At 42.3% G+C, this 25,286-nt stretch overlaps 1 protein-coding gene across 6 annotated transcripts in view; it reads right to left on the bottom strand.

Moving 5' to 3' along the window:
- Positions 1–25,286, bottom strand: part of LOC110520058 (protein TANC1) — a 277,467-nt gene that overhangs the window by 30,948 nt on the left and 221,233 nt on the right. For all 6 annotated transcript variants that reach the window (XM_021597043.2, XM_021597046.2, XM_021597045.2 and 3 more), the window contains 6 exons: positions 17,423–18,030; positions 11,989–12,097; positions 11,164–11,286; positions 5,367–5,603; positions 4,097–4,282; positions 313–391 (listed from right to left, as the gene is read on the bottom strand). In XM_021597043.2, coding sequence (XP_021452718.2) covers positions 313–391; positions 4,097–4,282; positions 5,367–5,603; positions 11,164–11,286; positions 11,989–12,097; positions 17,423–18,030 — 1,342 coding nt within the window. The remainder of the gene's footprint in view (positions 1–312; positions 392–4,096; positions 4,283–5,366; positions 5,604–11,163; positions 11,287–11,988; positions 12,098–17,422; positions 18,031–25,286) is intronic.

Here is a 25,286-nt window from a genome sequence, read left to right as displayed (position 1 = left end):
CAAAGATGGATGTAGCAACTACAGATTGCCCCATTAAGGGAAGAGGACAGGGAAAATTAGACAGGCAGTAAAAATAAAAATGAACAGATATTTGGCTAAATGTGAACAACTACATCCTGCAAAAAGAAAGTGTTATGTTACTGGAAGGAGATAAAATACAGAACATTGGACAAGCGTATACAATTTCAGTAATGCCACTGTAAAAACACTGATATTACAACAAGTGTTAACACAAAGAAAACAACATATTGGAAAAAAGATTGAGAGAAAAAAAATGAACAAGAAAATAAGAAAAATTGAGAGAAAACGTACCGGTTTCTCCCCACAGAGTGTCTTGGCCATCAATTTGCACAGCGTGCTCGTTATTCAACGCCAACAAGCCTCTCACAACCTGCCGAACGAGAAACTTTGATTAATGACACAGAATCCAAGCATCAAATATAAAAGCTATGAGTTAGTTCTATGCCGTGCTGGTTATATCGCAGAAATACCAGAACGACGAAACAACTTCTGCGGGTCGATTAAAAAGCAGCCCCAGCAAATGATGCTTCTCTGGCACATGTTAAATGAATCACTGGACTAGAGTGCTGATGCATGTACTAGTCTCTATAGCCTCTATAGTAGAGATTCTCCGTGCTGTGTAGTAAGGCCCAATGGTATTAATATGTCGGTAGTGCTAGTTAGCCCCTTTGTCTGTGCTCTCCTTTTACACTCCTCTCTCACTGGGCCCTCCGTGGAGGTGGAGGTCGATAGCCCATCCTATAATACTGTCGACCCACAGCCCTAGTGTATAGGGCTAACAGTATCACAGCCCTTTTAATGAGGAGCTGGCATCAATCAACCCACAGTAGGGATTGACACGGTATTTAGAATATTCAAACAGACGTTAGATTTCGATTACTTGGGATATTATACATTTTTGCAAACAAAATAGGCCTATTTTTGGCTTTGTCAAAATGTTTATTAAATGATCTATGTGACATTGCTACATAGCCTACAAGGACAGACCATAACATTCAACTTTTTAATAAAACAACCGTTTAATGACAGTTGTTATGAGTGTGCCCCATATAAAAGACGCACCGGTAGACTATACACGTTTCACACGTATAACTTCTTGTTATTGTAGCTTGTTGTAATTGTCGGTCAATCAAAGCGGCTGTGTAGCAAGTGAAGTGGGAGATTTATAATCAATGCAAAATGGAATACAAATTATGCCATTAAGTTGGCTAAATGAGGAGTAGTAGGCTACAATGATCAACCAACAGGTAGGCTGTGGTTTCATATTAATGGAGTCGTTGTAGACAAGTACGGGGAGCGCAATAAAATATAGTCAATTAGCCTTGCTACTTTAGCTAGTTAGTTGGCTAACTTCGCTGGCTACTGTAGCTCGCTAGCTTCTTTACAGCAATTTAACGCAGTCAAGACAGGCACCACCAGATCGTATGATAGATAACCAACCTATGGCAGCAACAAGTTTGTCTAACTAGCGTGAGATGGTTTGGCTACTTTCTCTCTCTCCTTGCAAAACACATACTGTCACACACCGGCCTTTGCTTATCTCTTGCCCATCCCCCACCATTCTGCTAAAACATGCGCGAGCAAGTCTCCATTGAAGTTTCCCCCCAAAATGTTTTCTTTAAAACACATGTATTCGACTCTCCGGATACATGACAAAATAGCATGATATCATTTGAATAGTTAAATCATTTCAAAGGCCCATCCCTAACCCACAGCCCAGTATGCTCCTCTCCTGGGCAGCTAACTGCAAAACACAGGAGGTTGGTGGCACCTTCATTGGGGAGGACGAGCTCGGGGTCGTGATAATGACTGGAGCAGAATTGGTGGAATGGTATCAAATACATCAAACACATGGTTTGAAGCCATTCCATTCACTCCGTTTCAGCCATTATTATGAGCTGTCCTCCCCTCAGCAGCCTCCACTGCTGCAGACATACTATGGGATCAATACTGTACACATGGTCGACCTACAGCTTATTTCATAAATGAAAACAAGAAGAACGCGCAGCTGAAGTTTTCAGTGGAATCACCTTTGTTCCCAAAGCACAGAGGTGAGGTTGTGTTGTGGAGTTGTAAAGGTGAGGGACTGTGTAGGAGAACTCTCCTGTGTATAGTACAGGACTGACCCGTGTGGATAGTGTGGGTGTACACTACATTGCAGTCAGGGTTCATACACTTTTTGACACATGACTTTTCATGACTTTTTCCTGACTTTTAACCACATTTCACATTTCCATGACCAATAATTTGGTGGTGTCTCCACAGTATGTATACATGAAAAAGCAGGCATAAAATGTATGCTTGCTTTTTCATGTATACATACTGTAGAGACACCACCAAAGAAGAGCTCTTAACTAGGTACCAAAGGACATTTTCTCAAAAGTAAATTTACAAGTTTATCAACTTTCAAAGCAGAATTACTTTCCCATTGTTCCTCAAACATGCAGTGTATGATATTTGTGTAGCTCTGAGTCTCTACTTTTATCCAATGTAAAAAACACAATTTCAAATGTTGCTACATAAGACCGATTTGTGCCGGTCGGTCACAAATGTGGACTCTGATAACTTGTACCAAAACCTCCTGCCGCTGTGGGAGTTGTCAATTAGGTTATTCTATAAATATTTCTTTAACATTGTCAGAATAACATGGCTAATGATGATTAGAGGGGAATGCCAACTTTCCAATTCAGTGTATGAGCCATTGTTTTACAACCAAAGTGTGTAGCATCAACTGCACCTCGGCCATTTGCATGTGGCAAGTTTTTAGGACACATACGCAAGTATAAACACACACACAGAAACGCGCGATGACTGATATGTAGATTTGTATGTGATTGATAGAATATATAAAAAGTATGCCTAAATTATTTACATGAGCCAAAATTAGTAAACTAATTTCCATGACTTTTCCCAAAACGTTTCGGGTTTTTAATATTTTCCATAGGGGTGCGCCGAGTACTTGTGCAAAAAGAGTATCGTAACGGATATGGAGAATTTTCCAAATAAGATTATGACACAAGTATTTTTTATTATTATCCTTGGTCGGAAAAAAAGTTATTTTCTGCTGTCAGCGCACATCTCTCTTTCACTCAAACAGTGTGATGCGCTGTGTGCTCTGAACAACTATTGGCTAGTTCTTCTGTCTGTAAAGAAATGGGCGGGGTATCGGTTGAGCCTGCTGCAACAATTGGATTAGACCAAATCACTCTCTCTGCTCTCATTTTCCCAGACAGGCGGTTTCACTCACTTATAGTCACTCGTCTCAGGGCACAAGTCTCCACTTCTCCAAACATCCTGTATGAATCAGAATCTGTAGCTAGTCATCATTGTTTGCTAAGGACATATGGTTGTTTCTGTCTGTCTACTTGGTGTTGTTTAGTAGGCCTACTTTGTCTGTCCGTTTAATTATTCCATTGCTGACGATGTCTGTCGTTATGTAGTGACCCAAGCCCATGCTTGCTTGCTATTATTATTTATTCTCGCCCAGGAATGTTTACTGAGCGACAGATCATTTGAAAATAAAATGACAAATGTACATTTATTGTAGAAATGTTGTGGTATAAGTGTCGGGAGATAAAAGATTTGCTCTTCTCGAAAGTGAAAAAAATATATTGGTAAAGCGAATTAGCCTATCTTCATCTAAATATGTCTGGAATAAATGCAGGCAGTAGTAGCCATGCATGAGGATATGTAGTAGTCTATTTCGTTGATAATTGAAAAGGACTAAGTAAGTAAATCATGTGCATTTTCATCTGTCGGGTCATTTAACAATGTGTGTGAATGGGTGAAGAAACATAACGATGCGCTATGTGATGCAGTCCAAGCGATAGCGCAGTAATGCGCACTTGAGGAATTAGCTTTGCAACATTTAAAGTACACTTCCGGGTTTTCCGATGACGAGATAAAACAGATACGATTACTGAGATCGGGCACAACCATACTTTTCCAGGCCTGGAAAACTATTTTCTAATTCCATGACCTTTCTAGGATTTAAATGACCATACAAACCCTGTGCAGTAAACTGGGTGGTTGCAACATGTGCCATTTGGGATTCAACCAGTGTGTTTTGACTGACCTGTGTGTGTCCCATGCTGGAGGCAGCGATCAGAGCCTGCTGGAGGGTCTTGTTCTTCAGACTGCAGTTCTGCTGCTGGCCCTCGGGGGTCCACTCCAGCTCCAAGAGGTACTGGATGATGCCAGGGTGGCCCCTCAGAGCAGCATGGACCAGAGCACACTGACCGCTCTTATCCACATGGTCAACCTGCAACAAAACAACAACAGGGTTTATATGCTGTAATACAATGACATATTTTATTATTTAAATTGTTTTAAATTGAACCTTTATTTAACAAAGCAAGTCAGTTAAGAACAAGTGTCAGATAATGTGGAGATGGGGCTTGTGGAACTTTATGTTGGCAAGGGGAGAAATGTCACCATGGACAATTTCCTAACTTCACTGTCATTGGCGAACAATTATCTTGCAAAGAAAACAAGTCTGGTCGGCACCATGAACAAAGTGAGAACGGAGCTCTCTCAGTCTGCACAAAATAAGGCACCTGCACAGCCATTGTACTCCACAACGGTGTTGAAGAATGACAAGACAACGGGAATACAATAAAGAGAAAACCGGAGACTATTATGCACTACAACCAAACAAAGTTACGTCAAAGTGTGTCAAGGAAGTGAAAGTTACAAAAATTGTGTCAACTGTTAGTACAAGGGATAGCAGCTAAATAAAATGCACACAATATAAGCACGAGCTGACAATAATTGTGTTTTTTTACTGCTGTTATATCGACACTTATATTCATTATAACGCCATTATCGCATTTGTGCCGAATTTCACTATTTATAAAGGCCACTTGGTGCTTATAATGATGTTTAGGCTACTTTCATCATTTGACCGTGCATCTTGTGGTTGCTGTATTTTTATTTTGTTGTTATAAAAATAAGCTGTTACCGTGTTCCAGAACATATGCATTCTGTTTCATAATTGTAACAAAGGCATTCCACAAATAAAATTGATTGAACACTTGCATTTTGGCGTTGTTTTGTTTTTACATATAGCCTACAGTAACATAAAATCATGAACATGAAATCAAATCAAATCAAATTTGTATTCTAATGTTACCCAAGGCCTTCATTAACACAACCAAATTATTATTTTTGCGATAGCATATATGAAATATATTAAATACACTGTTAGAATGTTGCAGTCAAAATGATTGCTCATTAGCTTGAAGGTGGGTCCATCGAGGCCCAGCGGTTCTAGTGTTAAGGGAAAAGCTGGGATGATTAGCCCTGACCTTGTAGATGTCTGAGGGTCTAGGGGCAGTAGCACCAACCTTGGCTCCTCTCTTGCAGAGCAGGCTGACTAAACCCAAGTGTCCGGCAGCCGAGGCAAAGCAGAGAGGGCTCATGCCGTTCTCGGACACCACGTCCAAGGTAGCCCCGAACTCCAGCAGCAGGCCAGCCATCTCCTGGTGGCCCAGGTGGGACTGGACACACAGCACCGGGCCGTTGTTCAGCACCTCTGTCCTGTAGTTCACATTGGCCCCGCCTAGCATCAACAGACGACTCACCTGCAAGAGCAGCACACATGAAATACAAATGGAATTCAACTGTCTTATCAAATCGTATAAGAAAAACATGAGCATGGAATTAAACATTTTGGCTTCCCTAAACCTGAAAATAGAGGCCTGGCTGGGCTAGCGGTAATGCCGCATCCTTCGGTTGTGATGTGTGGGTTGACTCATAACTCGCAGTCCCCGCAGCTGTATCTGTGGGGCGGCGAGTTTATGGTCATGAAATATTGTATGGATGAAGGGCGGGGTGGGTTGAGGAAGGAGAAAACAATGCCTTAAAAAATCCATAAATGTATCAAATCAAATTTGATTTGAAACATGCGCTGAATACAACACCTTACTGTGAAATGCTTACTTACAAGCCCTTACCCAACAATGCAGTTTTAAGAACATAGAGTTAAGAAAATATTTACTAAATAAAATTAAAACAAATAAGGTAGGGGCAAAGTGACTATGCATAGGTAATAAACAGCGAGTAGCAGCAGTGTCAATGCAAATACTCCGGTGGCCATTTGATTAATTTTTCAGCAGTCTTATGGTTTGGGGGTAGAAGCTGTTAAGGAGCCTTTTGGACCTAGACTTGTGCATTTTATGTCTATAGGCCACATTGAGATTTGCTTTCATTATTTTAGGCCATCTGGCATTCTTGCGTAAGCCTAAGCTTCAGGGCCAAACTGTAGCCTACTTGCCAATCGCCAAATGCTTTTGGGAACGGGCAGAAAAAGTTAACGTCGATCCATGGAGGCAAAAAGGACAATGTCCGAGATTAATTCAATTCAATAAGTGAAAAGCTATGAAATGGAGAGTTGAAAATAAAGAGAAGGGAGGGCCAGAAAAGTCATGTTTGGGAAAGATTTGGTGACGTGGTAAAAGAGGATTATTTTGTGTGATGATTGTGTGGCAATATACATATTCGACAGTCACAAGACGGGGACTTCAAATAGGCCTTCGGTACGTCAAGGGAACTGTAGCCTACTGTTCAGATGGGTTAAATGGAAACTGAAATCTGGACACTGACAGTAGGTCTATAACCTCTCATATAGCCTTCATATTAACTCCTGCAGAATTAAGCACTTATTGCAGTAAAGTGATACACCAAGTGTACATTTGGACTCTGGAACAGGAGTAGAGAAATATGATTTCTTTCTTTCAGCATCTTGAGAGAATGCAAATGCACAGTTAGATACCGTCTGTAGAAGTGCTATGTTTATCAGCAACATAAAAGCTGATAGTATTTCAACCACATAAAATATGCATCCAAGCCGAACTGAAATGTTTACATTTTAGTCATTTAGCAGGCGCTCTTACATTTTCTGAAGAAATCTTATCAGAAACATGTTGGGTCGTTTTCACAGCTTTCTATTTCCTTGCAACCGGTCAAACAGATTTTTGCAACAAAAAATAAATAATTAAATGTTATTGTCACACCCTGACCATAGTTTGCTTTGTATGTTTCTATGTTTTGGTTGGTCAGGGTGTGAGCTGGGTGGGCATTCTATGTTACATGTCTAGTTTGTCTAGTTCTATGTTTGGCCTGATATGGTTCTCAATCAGAGGCAGGTGTTCGTCATTGTCTCTGATTGGGAACCATATTTAGGTAGCCTGTTTGGTGTTGGGTTTTGTGGGTGATTGTCCTTAGTGTCTTGATGTCCTTGGTCTGTGTGTTTGTGCACCAGTATTAGGATGTTTCGGTTTTCACTACGTTTATTGTTTTTGTATTTAGATTCGTGTTGCTTCAGTTTAAATAAACATGGATCGCAATAGACACGCCGCATTTTGGTCCGACTCTCCTTTGCCTACAGAGAACCATGACAGTTATTGCATTTTCTTCTCGATCCCTAAATGTCTTTGCTCTGTAAAAGAAGCAGAGACCACAGAGAAAAATGTACCGACGTCAACTAGATTGAAGCATTCATTCTATCAATTTATGACATTATTCTGGTGAGCAAGGGTTTATTTAGTCTTCTAGGGCAACATATAATGACAGAAGAGAAGCTGCATGTATCTAAGTATAGATAAGTTGGCTACATATAGCCTATCAAAATATTAGAAATAAGCATATAAGCAGAAACATATCTAAATCTGTCAAAAAATCCTGCACCCCCTGTCAAAAAAATCGTTCCCCTGTCTCTGACTGTACACTCTTAAAAAAAAGGTGCTATCTAGAACCAAAAAGGGTTTTTGACTGTACCCATTGTAGAACCCTTTCAATAACCCCTTTTGGTTAAAGGTAGAACCCTTCCCACCGAGAGTTCTACATGGAACCCAAAAGAGTTCTACCTGAAACCAAAAAAGATTATCTTATGGGGTCAGCCAAAGAACCCTTTTGGAACCCTTTTTTCTAAGAGTGTAGCCAACAGGCATTTTCTATATTAGCAGGTTAGAGTCGGGCGCGGGCCTCAGATTTTCACTTCATCACACATAGTTGGGTGGTTGCGGATGGGTTAGCAATTGCGGGTGGACATACAGCTGACCGGCACACCACTATCCTCAGGCACATGTGTATTTTGTCGGCATAGGTTCAAATCTGACCTACTGCTCTTTGACACATCCTTTCTCTATCTTCCCCCACTGTCATCTCTCTCAATATCTGACCTTTAAAAATATTTTTGAAAAAAGAAAATCGAGCATGGAATTCAGCCAAATAGATTTTATTTATTTATATATATATATATTATATATATATATATATATATATATATATATAATTGTTTCCTAGCTTTAAACATGACCTTACCACAATTCTCAGATTGTTTTAAACTAAATTCGATTGCACATATAGTCATTTAGAAATGCATTCAACGCAAGAGTACACAGTGGAAATTATCTAGTGTTGCGATAATCAGAGCATATTCTTCTTCTCCTTGATAAGGAATATAATAATTTATGTTTAATCAGACGAGGCGTCAAACCCAGTGAGTGTTAAAAGAAGAGGAAATTGAATTTGCTTTATTTACTGGCGGAACCACAACGGAATAAATTAGCACCAATGATTCTTAGGGGGCATTGGAGGACAAGGAACAACTCTGTCTGTAACTGTCTTCATGAGAGATGTTACACTCAAACAGAATATTTCACACGGGGAAAACAGAGATGATAATGTTTAAGCATTAACAAAACAACACTCTAAGTGTTAACAAAACAACACTCTAAGCGTTAACAAAACAACACTCTAAGTGTTAATAAAACCACACCCTAAGCATACTGCTAATGGCAAACAAAAATATATATTGTTTTTGCTTAAAGCTACAATACATCATTCCCCACTGATAATTGCCTTGTACGCCTTAGGAGGACTATTTTCTATCTCCCGCCATAATAGACAGAGCAGGGCACGTAGACAGACACAGAGCCAGGCATAATTTAACATAAAAAATGATTTTGCCCACTCTGTCATTAACGTGCCTTCTTGTTTATTAAATTAAAAAGGGCTCTGTAATTACTTAGAATGGCACAGCCTCCTTTTCCCCCACAGAGAGCAGCATCACAGATAGCAGATGGATCAAACTAATGGAAGAGAGTGCAACCTGCATCAATCTATCGGAGCCAGTGAGCATCTTGGTGAGATTTCCAATGAGCTGTTGTTCATCGGTGGCGAGCCCACACTCATCACCGTAAGTGAGTATTTCCAAGAAACATCACAATGCTTATCATAACACACACTGGGAGCCATCAGTGGAATTAACAAGCACTCAGGGAGGACATTCGAGGTGAGGAGAGTAGATTACAATAATACTACTGTAGAAGTCACTCTGGGCTTGCATCAATGAGAGAAATTACACTTTCTGTCTCCTGCCAATGCTTTGAACTTAGGCACTAATGGTGTGAGAACAACTCTTGAGACACTGGTGCCGTTGTTCATTGGTGAACCTGGAGCAGTATTTGTTTTTAATAAAGTTCATTGTGGAAAAAGCTGATTCACAGCTGTATGTGGAGCCAAACATGGTCAGAATGTATAGTGCCAGTTTCTTGAGAACAGGGACATCAGCTGCAGGCACCATCTTTCCCCAGAAAGTAACAGGGTCACAGTCACCAGTCTGCTCCTTCAAAGACACATTTTCTTGCAGCTCAATCAACTCCATTTGCAGTGAGGCAACATCTACCAATCTGAAGATCTGTTTTGCTTTTTCTGACAACTTTGTCACATTTGTCACCAAGAAGGGGTTCTGAATGAGCAGCAGCAGTTATCTCCCAACAATTAAGTCATCAAAGCCAGCCTTGAAGTTATCCATCAGCTTCTGGATGAAATCAACATGGTTAGGGAACATCTTTGTCTCCCTGCGTTTGCACCAGAAGATTGGGGAAGTGGACAAGTTCTCCCTGGAGATCATTCTTGAAAAGCTACAATTTCTTCTGGAAAGCCCGGACTGCTGTTATCATATCACACACTGTGTTGTGCCATCCCTGCAGCTTAACATTCAGTTGATTGAGGTGTGATGTAATGTCTGTCAAAAATGCAACTGTTCCCATCTTCGCCTTATCGTACAAAAACTCCAAAAACTGAGTTGCCTTGTCACTCTTTTGCTCTGATAACAAAGCTTTGATTTCCTTCCGAATGGCCCAAAAGCGTCCAAAACCCTGCCTTTGCTGAGTCATTTGACATTGTTGTGCAGTCGTAAGTCAGCAAAACTGGCATTGGCCTCTGTCAGAATGCCTCGTAGCAAGCAGTGTTGTAGGGATGATGTTGCCCTCAAAAAGTTGATCAGTTTCATCATCGTTGTCATGACCTCAGAATTCTATTTCCCCAGACTGGCACACAGGACAGAAGGATGATACAGTGATATGAAGTCAGGTCAGGGTGGTCCTCTTTCAAATTCGTTTGATCTTTTCTCTGAGCTCATCTTTTGTTTACCTTCAAGCAAGGTGTCAGCAACTTCACACATGCATTAATTTACCATCTGAGCGTCTGAAAATGGTGTTTTGTGTTTTCCCAAAACCCATGCTATCCTCAGTGAACACTCCATTGCATGTTGTTGGGCTGTCTGGGAATTGACAAGGACTTTGGCGGATCTCTCAAATTGGTATTTTAGTTGGTTAATCTTGTTTGTTCTCACCTCCGCATTCAGGGGATACTTCTGATCGAAATTACTATGCCTGGTGTCATAATGGCGCTTAATATTACTACTTTTCAGGTGGGTGTTGCATCGACAGAGAGAGCGAGAAAGAGAGGTTGCTGAGTTAAAGAGGCCACTGCGCCTGGGTTGATTTGTTAAAGCTGTTAAAAAAAATTATGCTTTGACTTTTATAAAACAAAATGCGATGTTGTCCGGTCCGGATTGACTCTTCTCTGGGTCCGGACCCAGACCACGGTCCGGCAGTTGGTTTTGGCTGGTCTAGTGGTAGTGCTACTACTGCTTGCAGACTACACATTGCCCCTGGAGGCATGGGTTCAACCCCTGACAGCGCCATTTTGCATTCTATGTCCCTCTCCTCATCTCAATCACTTTTTTCACTGTATCTATCAATAAAAATACCCTGAATAAATAAATAAATAGCATATCCTATGTCACAGCAGTGCTCTAGGTGAGGGTCTGGATGTCTAGGGTGGAGGTCTCACCTTGACGTTGGGGGTGTAGAGGTTCCTCAGAGAGGCCAGGGCTGCAGAGAGACCATCAGCGCTGCAGCTGATCCAGAGGGCCTGCAGCACGCTGGAAGACACACCCGTCTTCTTACTCAGACCCTGAGGACAGAGACAGAGACACTAAAACCATGCATACACACCAGGTCAATAAACCAATGATACATACTGTAGATTCACTCCCAGAGTCTTCTCTCACACCCAGAGGGCTTATCCTCTGATGATAATGTCCATATGTACATGTATCTTGATTCATTAATAAACATACGCACTCTAAAATTCACAAAAGGAAAAATCTGAGTAAGGGTGGGATATACACTATAGGCTTCAGGGGCCATTTGCATCAATAGTCTCAGAGTAGGAGTGGTGATCTAGGATCAGGTCCCGCTCTGTCCATGTCATCTTATTCACTGTGGTATAAAAGGCAAAACTGATCATAAATCAGCACTGCCACTGAGACAATTTGTGAATTCTGGCCCAGAACTAAGTAGCTAGTCTCAAGGCTGGACTACCTTGAAGCCCTGGGGCAATATATTGTATATATATATTTTTTTAATGAAATCAGCTAACTTACTGCAGGTGCAGAGAGACAAATGTGCAGTTTTATAATGCTATTCTACACATTTTGTCTAAGAAAAACTGTTGCCATTATAAAGCAAATTTCCAGCAATTCTATACTCTTTGCCATGAGGTAGATATTTGTTGTTGTTGCTGTTTAATAGCTCAAATATAGCTTTAAAGGGGCCCCGAAGGATGTGCCCTGCATGCCCGTTCGGTAATCTGGTCCTGGCTAGTCTCTTGTACCTTGAAGATGTGTGCTTTAAGGATATGGTGGCCCAGCTCCATGGTCTGCTGCCGGTTCAGTTTCCCCTCTTGTCGCGACAGCATGAAGGCCATGAGTGCGTGTCCACTCCTGTAGAGGAAACACCAAGACATTTCCCATCAACAACTAAAAGTGTGCAAAGTGTTCGAAAAACAATGTCTAGGGCTTACAGGTGCCGTAGTTATGCCATGGTAGGATGTTCTTACAATGTATCGATGTGAGTGACACATTGTTCATCATCCACTTTCATACTTGGCTGATTGGGGAGTGACGGCTGCTGTTTTTTCATTCCAACTAAAGCTAGTTTAATTTTCCCAGGCAGAGATTTGTAATTTTCTTATCTTGAGAGATTGGAGAGTGTGTTGTAATCATGGTGCATTATTCTATCCATTACTTCACGTCAGCCTCTCTGTTGGCCGGTCTAATTAAACACTGTTAAACGCTAGTGTCTAGACCCTGTCTAGGCCATGCCTGACATGGCCTGGCCCGCGAGGAGAGGAGGACAAGCGGTGTAGACTAGAGAATGCAGCCCTTGTGTTAAATGTAACCACCTTCCTCTTCTCACTGAAGCTCTGCTCTCTGGTGTTAATTACCAGAGAACTTCATTAAAAGACCATGCATGACTGACGTTTCAGTTTGAACTTTTTCCGTTAAGGTGTGCTTTCTTTTTTGAATGGGGAAATAACAAGCATTTCTTCTAGCTCTGTGTGTCAGTCCTCATGCCAGGTCTTCACTTGCTTTTGTTTTGACAGATTGTGTTGGAGGGGTCTGAGAGGGGGTGTATAGAGGTCAGTGACTGCAGCTTGGAAGAGGTATGCAGAGGTGAGTCAGAACAGAGAGAAAGTAAGGGCAATCATTTTGCGTCCCAAATGGCACCTTATTCCCTATACAGTGCACTACTTTTGACCCCTATATAGGGAATAGGGTGCCATTTGGGACTTGTCCCTAGTATGATTAGTGTGCACTATGGTACTCACTAATGAGGGTATGAAGAATCCGAGTCTAATCACAGTCTAAAAAAATCACAGTCTAAAGACACATTAGCCCATTCCACAGGGTAGCAAAACCGCAGGAAACAATGACTTTTTTTGCAGATTGAGATTCCTTGCCAAAATTAATCTAAGATGAAGTGGAACACACAGTAAATTCCTTTATAATATTTAAGATGGGATGCATACACAATATGCAGTAACCACACAAGTTTGTACTTGTCCCCCTCCTGATTGGCATTAGCCCATGTCTTCGATCACCAATCTTTGCTACCAAATCATGTGTTTGTTTTCAAAGATTTCTCTTTAAATCTACAATAACACTTCATACTGTGTTGATGCTTTAGGGACCACATAAGTTCTTGTTAGTGATGCACCGATATGACATTTTTGCACGCTACCAATATCCAATATTTTCCTTGCCACAAAAAAAAAAAAACGATACCGATAAGAGATTTTTACAATTTTAGCAGCTTTTTAAGCATTCTATTACAGTGAAACTATATAGCTAGGTGTCATCATCTAAAATAACCGTCATTTATAAGGCAGTTCTATTTGATTAATAGTGGGCGGAACCATTAATTGTGAAGCTAGCCACAATAAGGATTAGGCACAATAGTGGACTTCCAAATAAAAGTATGTCATTGACAGTGACGCAAATGAATAAAATAGTAGAATTATGCCATAATTGAAAAAATCATACTAAACGAGGTTGGAATGTTATAAAATAAAGAAAATACATTAATTTGTTATTTTGACAAAGATTTGTTGAAATAACACTTTAGAATTGCATTGGGGGCATTCTTATTTCAATAGGTAAACAACAAGTGGCTACCTAGCTAATACTTACTCACAAGGATTCCTAAATCATTGCTAAGAAAAGTGAAAATGACTGCAGTTTCAACTGGTCACTGTTTTCAGATTGGTTGAATTGGTGCTATATTGGTTGTATTGGTGCTAGCTAGGTACCAAGCTAAAGCTAGCTAGCGACCCCAGAAGTTGCGGTCAAACAAATAACGCTTTATTACCAAAGCGGTATTGTAAACACATCGTTCGTGGCCGGTGTTCGCTTGTTTGCAGACTTTTGTACATCTTTGACAGTGCTACTGATAGTAGTAGTGGTGGCGCTTGGCTTGCACGTGCAAATTCAGAACAAATAACAGTCTATAATAGAACGGTTGTATTTGACGTGTCAATTAAAATCTTATTTAATGTGTCAAATAGTGTTATTGTCAAATAGTGTTATTTGACGTGTATCTTTTTGGACACGCAAAGACCCAAACGGCGTTCCATAGTATGTCCTGAAGCTGATAGCAGTGACGCTATTACTGTGTAACTCCGGTAGGGCAACATCTGAACAATAGCGCACTTGGTAACGTTAGTGTGTACCGATGCTCAACCAGTCGCGAAAGCCAACATCACCCACGACAGAGAAAGGTTGATTGTCAAGGGCAATGAATTCCATTATCTTGGCGTTAATGGATTTCGCCTTTGAGTTGTCTCACTAAAATGTTCTTACTCTTCAAATGACACAGCAGACATTGTGGGCTAGGTTAGGAATGCTGTGTTGCAGGTGTAGCGCAAAATATTACGTGGTGTCATTACGTTATATAGGTATGTACGTCAGCTTTGACATCAGTTTTTCACATCGGCGTTGAACTAGACATTGGGTCGATACCGATGTTGGCATTTTTAGCTAATATCGTCTGATTCCGATATGTTCACCGATATATCATGATTCCCTAGTTCTTGTTCTTATAAATGATAGCAACAAGATAGGAGTACACTCTTGACAGTAATAATGCTAACTACTGTATAGTATACATTTGCTACTAAGCCTACAGTTTGCCAACTCAAGAGTATTTTTCTGAGAGAAAACCATGTCTAAGAGCAAATTCAGTTCCAACCCAAATGAGTGTTGAATTTCAAATGTCAACATCAGTTGCCAGTAGTGTCTGAACTTCATACAGATGGTTATTCTATTACACTGAATAGTGTTTATGGAAACATCCTTGCCAGTAAACAACCTCCCTCATCAGACTTGAGCTAAATCAATTTCCCTACACGCAGAGCACTGAAGGAGCCCTACATTTCATCAGTCGACCCCATGTAAGATAATGTGTCAGGGACGAGACCCAGGATGTATGCTGCCAAACAACATCAGCAGTGTTCCAAATGGCACCCTATTCCCTATTTAGTCCACCATTTTTGACAAGGGCCCATAGGGCTCTGGTCGAAAGTAGTGCACTATATAGGGAATAGAGTGCCATTTGGGATGCAAATATCCACTACGCTACTTCTCCTGGCTGCCCATCCATCCCCTCACACAGCAAAGCACATCTTAGCAGCAATAGGAAGAAATATGACTTGTCAGCTTCTGTTTCAGAGTTGAGCTATAAATTCCATAATTTGTTCGCAGCGAAGCACCGTCTTCTCCCTCCTCGCAGATTACATAAGTATCCTGCCCCATGTGTATCGATCAATGGCGGTATACAAACTAGGGAGCAATAACATGTCTGTGATTGAGTGAAAAGGAGTGGATTGATATAACTTAAAAGGGAACGCGGCGACGCTGTCTTGAATGTTCGATTTCCTCTTCAAGTGAAGAAACAGACATCAGAGGTCTCCCAGGCAGAGATGAATCACGCACAACTTCTTATTGATGGTAATTTACCCCCTCTTTACTGCACAAACAACCATTCAATACTGTCTTGTGCTTGTTTGCTCCTTAAACAAAATGGTCTCCCTTGGTATTTACATTTTTAAAAGCGTCTGAAGATCAGAATATGCAGCTCTAAACAAGGCATTGTAATTATTTCTCCTCCTTCTGAGTGCTAGAAGAAATGCCAAAGTGAGCCATCTCTCCTAGGCAACCACACATTTCACTCATGGTAGAGAGGCTCATGCAGCGCGACACATCTCCTACGCATAAAGTTGATCAGGCTGATGATTGTGGCCTTAGAAATGTTGTCCCAGTCCTCTTCAATGGCTGTGCAAAGTTTCTGGATATTGGCAGGAACTGGAACATGCTGTCGCACATGTCGATCCAGAGCATCCCAAACATGCTCAATGGGTGACATTTCTGGTGAGTATGCAGGCCATGGAAGAACTGTGACATTTTCAGTTTCCAGGAATTATGTACAGATCTCTTGCGACATGGGGTCATGCATTATCATGCTGAATCATGAGATGATGGCGGCGCATGAATGGCAACGGAATTTAAATTGCCATTGATAAAAATGCAATTGTGTTTGCTGTCCATAGCTTATGCCTGCCCATACCATAACCCCACTGCCAGTATGGGGCACTCTGTTCACAACTTTGACATCAGCAAACCGCTCACCCACATAACACTTCTCCAATGTGCCAGTGGTCATCACAAAGTTGAGCATTTACCCACTGAAGTCGGTTACGACGCCAAACTGCAGTCAGGTCAATGCCCTGGTGAGGACGACGAGCACGCAGATGAGCTTCCCTGAGACAGTTTGTGCAGAAATTCTTCAGTTGTGCAAACCCAGTTTCATCAGCTGTCCGGGTGGCTGGTCTCAGACAATCCCGCAGGTGAAGAAGCCGGATGTGGAGGTCCTGGGCTGGCGTGGTTACACGTTGTCTGCGGTTGTGAAGCCGGTTGGACATACTGCCAAATTCTCTGAAACGACGTTGAAGGCAGCTTAGGGTAGAGAAATGAACATTATCTGGCAACAGCTCTGGTGGACATTCCTGTAGTCAGCATGACAATTGTACGCTCCCACAAAACTCGAGACAACTGTGGCATTATGTTGTGTGACAAAACTGCACATTTTAGAATGGCCTTTTATTGCCCCCAGCACAAGGTACACCTGTGTAATAATCAGCTTCTTGATATGCCACACCTGTCAAGTCGATGGATTATCTTGGCAAAGGAGAAATGTGTGCATTTGAGAGAAATACGCTTTTTGTGCCTATGGAAATGTCATGGGATCTTTTATTTCAGCTCATAAAACATGGGACCAACACTTTACATGTTGCGTTTCAAATAAACTTCAATGGAGACTTCCTTGCAGAGATCAGGAGAGAGCTGGTGTGCTGCACTCTGCTTGTTTCAGCAGAATGTGGGGGAGGGGCGGGAGAGGAGCAGGGAACAGTATGTGTGGCAGGAGGGAGAGAAAGTAGGCAAACCAACTTGCGCTAGTTAGACAAACGTGTTGCTGCCATAGGTTATCTATCATACATGGTAGTGCCTATCTTGACTGCATCAAATCTTTGCAAAGAAGCTAGCTAGCGACAGTAGCGAGCAAAGTTAGCCAGCTAGCTACGGTAGTAAGGCTAATTGAGGCTATTTTGCAGTGCTCCCTAACTCACTGATCGGGCTTGAGTTCGTCTAACTCTCTAATTGGGCTTAAGTTCACCTAACTAACCAGGGTAGATTTGAGTTAGCCTAGCTCACCTGGGGTCACAGAGGAAGTTGGTGCTCTCTCCGTCCGCCCTCCACACCAACCACTCTCTGAAGGATGGGTGGCAGAACATGCGCGTCTTGTCCCGCCGCTTGATGAGGAAACAGGACAGCGTCTCCATGTGCTGCTTGAAGTCGTCCCAGGGCAGCTCGCTGCGCACGGTACCCGCGTTGATGGCCTGGAACAGCTGCTCGTCCATCATCGGGTGGAGAGACGCCAGCGCTACATTCAGGATGGGCAGCGAGCGCTCGAACGCCGACTGAGTCATGAACTTCATGTTGCACTGCAGCAGGTAGAGCTCGGCCAGCGACACGGGCACTACCTTGTAACTAGCGCTCTTGATCACCAGGTGGCCCCTCTCGAACAGGTCCAGGGTCAGTTTGAGGTACAGATAGGAGCCCTGGCTACGGGCGATCAGGTGGCTGCTCACCTTTCCCACAATGATGGGGTCGGCCTTGCCATTGAGGGAGATATTGTTCATGATGTCTTTGCTGCCGTTGATGCGGTACTGGATGTAAGCATTGAGGTCCGTGTTGATTTCCTTGTTCTCTGGGAAATCGTCCAGGGAGATCTTGGAGAAGGGGAGGAGGCTGGTGACTTCCTATGGAAGACACAAGGATATTGTCATTAGATTTGCTACCGCACTTTAATATTATATTGTTACATTATATCGTTATTATATTATAAATATATGTTCTCCAGTACCATCACCAACACAAAAAAGATTTCTATGTAAATGAGAATGGGTAAAACAATAAATCAACTATATAACTTACAATTAAGTGTATGCCCAGAATTCCAAATTCCTATTCCAAAACGATTTCCACACCACAGAAACCACCGCAAAATGAAGAGCTTAATGGACAATCTTCCACTCTCCATGAAGGCTATATCATGTGTGGTTCCTCCAGCTTTTCTTATCAGCCCAAGGTCAGTAAGCACAGGGAGCTAGCTGGAACTGACACTGAGCACTAAGCTATCGGGCTGCCGCAGTCACTCGCCGATGTGTATGCAAACAAAGGCTTTGGGAGCTGGGAGGTGATAGAGCTGGAGAGAGCAGGAGATGGGGCCATTGGGGAGACTTTTAGTTGGCACGCTGTGGACACAACCCACACTTCAATCTCACTCCTCAGGGTGGGAGAAATCAATCCACCTTAATCCTGCTACAATCCCCCTGCCTTTCTGGAGAGGATAGAGAAGTAATGCAGCCCAGAGATAACACCTTCTTCTCAGAAAGAGAAGCAGAGAGAAAAGAGAGGCAGAGAGGCAGACACAGCGAAAGTGAGCAAGAGAGCGAGAGAAAAGAGAAAAAAACATACGGAATAATACACAGACTGGCCATGGTTTCTGCGCAACACCTCACCTAAGAACATCTCACACTTATTAGTCTGTAGTGTTAGCCATTGTGAGCGACCTTGCCCCGAGATCTTGTTTACACTTTGGATGTGTGAGCATGAGGTAACACACACATTCATCTGGCTCTAGTCTCCACTTATCCTACCTACTTCATGAGAAAACTTATCAAAGGGCCTCCCTAGGTTTGCAAAATTTCAGTAACTTCCCAGGTTTTTAAAAAAATATACAGGTTTCTTTTTTGGAATGATGGATCAACATATTTTGGCATGACATGTAGCCTAATCCCAACCCAACCCAGAAAGATCCATGAACATGAACATGAGAAATCCTCTCTCTGGTCCAGAGATCCTAACACTCAATTTAGAACATACTTGATACCACGTCAAAAAAAATATGATTAGTATGATTTCCCCCAGTTGTTTTTTGTCTTCAGATTTTCGCTCTAGAAATGCTTAAACCACATCAGGGGACCCTTGTTGAGGTCTGAGAAAAAATAGAGAAATGTAGTTTTTTTTGTGTACACCAGCCAGACAGTTGTGTTTGGCTAGAGGTGCTCTTGTAGTGCACTTGTGATGAAGTTTTCAAAACAAATGGCCACTGGATTGATGCAAATAATCATGATTCTGCCAGGTAGGCATAGGCTACTTTGTAGTTAGCTTCAATTGCCTTTCCATCTACCCGAAAACGGTTAGGCTATCATTAGCATCGCTACCGGCTACACAAAGTGGTAGACATATTGGTACTACGTGCACCGCACACAGCAGGGCCTGACAATCAGGTAGACTTGCCAGCAAATGAAAGCTACTGGCCCGGATGAAAAAAATACGGTCCCAGGTCAAGATCTGCCAGGAAAGTGAATGATGCGTGCATCATTTCAATAGCAGGGGATTTTATCTTTCATTTGCAGTTTGAGCAAGTAGCCTATACGGGGTTCATATAGACATTGGCAAGTTAAATTCAATTACTTTTCAAGCACTTAATTGTAATTTTAAAGGACCTACATTTTATACGTAATTGTTGTAACACCCTATAGAAAAAAACTCCCCCCAAATGTATGCAAAAAGGATGCATTACCACTTTAAAAATGCATTTTAGGCCTACCCAATGGCATTTGCATTGACCTTTACATTTTTTTGACATTCTAAAATACAGTGCCTTGCGAAAGTATTCGGCCCCCTTGAACTTTGCGACCTTTTGCCACATTTCAGGCTTCAAACATAAAGATATAAAACTGTATTTTTTTGTGAAGAATCAACAACAAGTGGGACACAATCATGAAGTGGAACGACATTTATTGGATATTTCAAACTTTTTTAACAAATCAAAAACTGAAAAATTGGGCGTGCAAAAAAAGAATGGGAAAAAATGTCAGTCTCTCGATGTGCAAAACTGATAGAGACATACCCCAAGCGAATTACAGCTGTAATCGCAGCAAAAGGTGGCGCTACAAAGTATTAACTTAAGGGGGCTGAATAATTTTGCACGCCCAATTTTTCAGTTTTTGATTTGTTAAAAAAGTTTGAAATATCCAATAAATGTCGTTCCACTTCATGATTGTGTCCCACTTGTTGTTGATTCTTCACAAAAAAATACAGTTGTATATCTTTATGTTTGAAGCCTGAAATGTGGCAAAAGGTCGCAAAGTTCAAGGGGGCCGAATACTTTCGCAAGGCACTGTATGTCAGAAAAATGTGGGCATTGCCTGGCTAAATAGACAGCATGCTCCTGACACAAACACACTAATGAAGTCTGTCCACGTGGTAGCTCGTCAGTCTCGCCTTTTGAGTTTTTATGTTTTAAAACGAGAAAGCAACCTAAATCCGGGTTCCCTTTGTAATGGAAAACCAAGTTGAAGAAAACAATCGATGTTGTCTTGCTCATAATGACTACACATTGTTTTACTGCAATGAGCGCAACAGACTACTAGCACAACACCCTTGCATTGAAAGGGCGGGAAACAAACAAAAGCAGCTACCATAATTACAGAATAATTATATTGGAGCAGTAGAACGTCTAAATCGGCAAACCATAACTTTAAGGACTTTTCAAGGAACAAATAGCCTAAGGAAATGTCTGATTGTCACGATCGTCGTAAGCATACTCGGACCAAAGCGCAGTGCGATATGGGTTCCACATGTTTATTCAATGAAATGCACAAAAACAATAAAGAACAACCGAAACTTGACGTTCTGGAGTGCTCACAGGCAATAACACAAAAACTAGATCCCACAAAAACACAGTGTGGAAATGGCTGCCTAAATATGATCCCCAATCAGAGACAACGATAAACAGCTGCCTCTGATTGGGAAACATACCAGGCCAACATAGAAACAAAACAACCTAGATAGGAACACCCACCCCTAGTCACACCCCGACCTAACCAAAATAGAGAATAAAAAGGCTCTCTATGGTCCGGGCGTGACACTGATGTTCAAGGTAGGCATTTCGATGATGACTGAATTGCGCATTGCAAATATTCAACCAAAACGTTTTTTTGTTTTTGAATAACTGATTTGCATACCCATTCTTGCCTTAGCATTTACTGGTAGATATCATAACTTGGAGCATCTTTCCTACTGCTTTCCCTACCCCTACTACTGCTGTTGGTCTTCGGTGAGTTGCTCTATGCAACAACCAGATGTTTGAGACCTGCTTGCTCTCTCTGCCCGACAGGGTATCTATAGGCTATATGTTTGCAGTGCACATGTGATAAATAATCAACATATCAAAATTATATAGCCTAGATTAAAAATAGCGCCGACAGAGCTGGTCGCCTTGCTTCAGGTCCTTAGGAAACTACGCAGTTATTTTTTTTTTTTTTGTATTATTTCTTATATTGTTAGCCCAGTATGTTATTACATACAGCCGGGAAGAACTATTGGATATAAAAGCGATGTCAACTTACAACATTACGACCAGGAATACGTCTTTCCTGAAGCGGATCCTTTGTTCGGAACTCCACCCTGGGCATGGGATCTTATCCCAGAGGCCGACCCAAAACAACGCGGTCACCGCAGGAGAGGCAGACGGAGCGGCCTACTGGTCAGACTCAGAAGGCGAGCACACCATCTACCGCTCCCGAGCATATAACTCGCCAATGTCCAATCTCTAGATAACAAGGTGGACGAAATTAGGGCACAAATTGCCTTCCAAAGAGACATCAGAGATTGTAACATTCTCTGCTTCATGGAAACATGGCTCTGTTGTCAGAGTCGGTACAGCCACCCGGTTTCTTCAAGCATCGCACCGACAGCAACAAACCTAACTCTGGTAAGAAGGGCGGGGGTGTATGCATTATGATTAACGACTCGATGGTGATGGTGTAATAACAACAACATACAGAAACTCAAGTGCTTTTGTTCACCTGACCTAGAATTCCTTACAATAAAATGCCGACCGCATTATCTTCCAAGAGAATTCTCTTTGATTATAGTCACAGTCATGTATATCCCCCCTCCCCCCAAGCAGATACCTCGTCGGCTCTGAAAGAACTTCACTGGACTCTATGTAAACTGGAAACCATACACCCTGAGGCTGCATTAATTGTAGCTTAGGGATTTTAACAAAGCTAACCTGAGAACAAGACTTCCTAAATTCTATCAGCATATTGAATTCGCGACACGGGCTGGTAGCTTTCTGGATCATTGCTACTCTAACTTCCGTGATGCATACAAAGCCCTCCTCCGCCCTGCCTTCTGGCAATTCTGACCATGACTCCATTTGGTTGCTCCGAGCCGATAGACAGAAAATAAAACAGGAAAAGCCTGTGCTCAGGTCTGTCCAATGCTGGTCTAACCAATCAGATTCCACGCTTCAAGATTGTTTTGATCACGTGGACTGGGATATGTTCCGGATAGCCTCAGACAACAACATTGATGTATACGCTGACTCGGTGAGCGAGTTTATTAGCAAGTGCATCGGAGATGTCGTACCCACCGTGACTATTAAAACCTTTCCTAACCAGAAACCGTAGATTGATGGCAGCATTCGCGCAAAACTAAAAGCGCGAACCACCGCTTTAAATCATGGCAAGGCAACCGGAAACATGACCGAATACAAACAGTGCAGCTATTTCCTCCGTAAGGCAATCAGACAAGCAAAGCGTCAGTATAGAGACAAAGTAGTCACATTGCAATGGTTCAAACACGAGACGTATGTGGCAGGGTCTACAGTCAATCGTGGATTACAAAAAGAAAACCAACCCCGTCGGGGACATCGACTTCTTGCTCCCAGACAAATTAAACAACTTCTTTGCTCGCTTTGAGAACAATACAGTGCCACTGACAAGGCCCGCTACCAAAGTCTGTGGGCTCTCCTTCTCCGTGGCCAACGTGAGTGAAACATTTAAATGTGTTAACCCTCGCAAGGCTGCCGGCACCGGGCATCCCTAGCCGCGTCCTCAGGGCATGCGCAGACCAGCTGGCAGGTGGGTTTATGGGACATATTCAATAAATCCCTACCCCAGTCTGTTGTCCCCACATGCTTCAAGATGGCCACAATTGTTCCTGTTCCCAAGAAAGCAAAGGTAACTGAACTAAATGACTATTGCCCCGTTGTGCTTTGAGAGACTAGTCAAGGATCATATCACCTCCACCCTACTTGATACCCTAGATCCACTCCAATTTGCTTACCTCTCCAATAGGTCCACTGACGGCACAATCGCCATCACACTGCCCTATCCCATCTGGACATGAGGAATACCTATGTATGAATGTTGTTCATTGACTACAGCTCAGCATTTAACACCATAGGACCCTGCAAACTCGTCATTAAGCTCGAGATTCTGTGTCTCGACCCCGCCCTGTGCAACTGGGTCCTGGACTTTCTGATGGGACGTCCCCAGGTGGTGAAGGTAGGAAACAACATCTCCATCCCGCTGATCCTCAACACTGGGGTCCCACAAGGGTGTGTTCTCAGCCCTCTCCTGTACTCCCTGTTCACCCATGACTGCGTGGCCATGCATGCTTCCAACTCAATCATCAAGTTTGCAGACGACATTACAGTGGTAGGCTTGATTAACAACAATGAGACGGCCTACAGGGAGGTGAGGGCCCTCAGAATCTGGTGTCAGGAAAACAACTTCTCACTTAATGTAAACAAAACAAAGAAGATGATCGTGGAATTCAGGAAACAGCAGAGGGAGCATCCCCCCTTCCAACCACATCGATGGGACATAAGTGGAGAAGGTGGAAAGTTTTAAGTTCCTCGGCGTACACATCACGGACAAACTGAAATGGTCCACCCACACAGACAGTGGTGTGAAGAATGCGCAGCAGCGCCTCTTCAACCTCAGGAAGCTGAAGAAATTTGTCTTGTCACCAAAAACACAAACTTTTACAGATGCACAATCGAGAGCATCCTGTTGGGCTGTATCACCGCCTGGTACGGCAACTGCACAGCCCTCAACCGCAAGGCTTTCCAGACAGTAGTGCGGTCTGCACAACGCACCACCGGGGGAAAACTACCTGCCCTCCAGAACACCTACAGCACCCGATGTCACAGGAAGGCCAAAAAGATCATCAAGGACAACAACCACCCGAGCCACTGCCTGTTCCCCCCGCTATCATCCGGAAGGCGAGGTCAGTACAGGTGCATCAAAGCTGGGACCGAGAGACTGAAAAACAGCTTCTATCTCAAACCCATCAGACCGTTAAACAGCCATCACTAACATAGAGAGGCTGCTGCCAAAATACAGACTCAAATCTCTGGCCACTTTAATAAATGGTCTTAATAAAGGTATCACTAATCACTTTAAATAAACTTTAATAATGTTTACATATCCTACATTACTCATCTCATATGTATATACTGCTCTATACCATCTACTGCATCTTGCCTATGCCGTTCGGCCATCGCACATCCATATATTTATATGTACATAATCTTATTCACCCTTTACATTTGTGTGTATAAGGTAGTTGTTGTGAATTTGTTACGATTACTTGTTAGATAATACTGCACTTTCGGAACTAGAAGCACAAGCATTTAGCTACACTCACATTAACATTTGCATGTGACCAATACAATTTGATTTGATATTCCTGTGCCATTGTTGCCTCTTCCGAAAGTTTGTTTATTTGTGGTCAACTGCACATTACTCTTTGAATAAATACTGAAGAAAAAGCAAAAACACATTGTGATCCAAAAACTAACGTGACCAGGTACACTTTTTTCACTGGCACCCTTGCAACCGATTAAAAATGTGTTGCACTGCCAAGTCAAACGGTTGCAAATGCGACTGTTTTGATCGCAGTATCGAACCCTGCACATCACAGAATCACCCACACCATGCAAGGATTAACCAAAACGGAGGAGGAAATAAAAAAATAACAGAATACAAAATCAGGATAATCCCCATTACCCCTTCAATTCTCCAGTGGCAAGAAAAACAAAACAGAACAGCATAGATCTAACAAATGAGTGTAGCCTCTGCATACTGATGGATGGTTGTGCCCGTGGCCAGAGTGGCTGAGAGAGCAATAATGACTAGAGCTGGTACAG

Source organism: Oncorhynchus mykiss, chromosome 3 (genome assembly GCF_013265735.2).
Source record: "Oncorhynchus mykiss isolate Arlee chromosome 3, USDA_OmykA_1.1, whole genome shotgun sequence".
Classification (NCBI taxonomy): Eukaryota; Metazoa; Chordata; class Actinopteri; order Salmoniformes; family Salmonidae; genus Oncorhynchus; species Oncorhynchus mykiss.
This window is presented reverse-complemented; position numbering and strand designations above follow the sequence as displayed.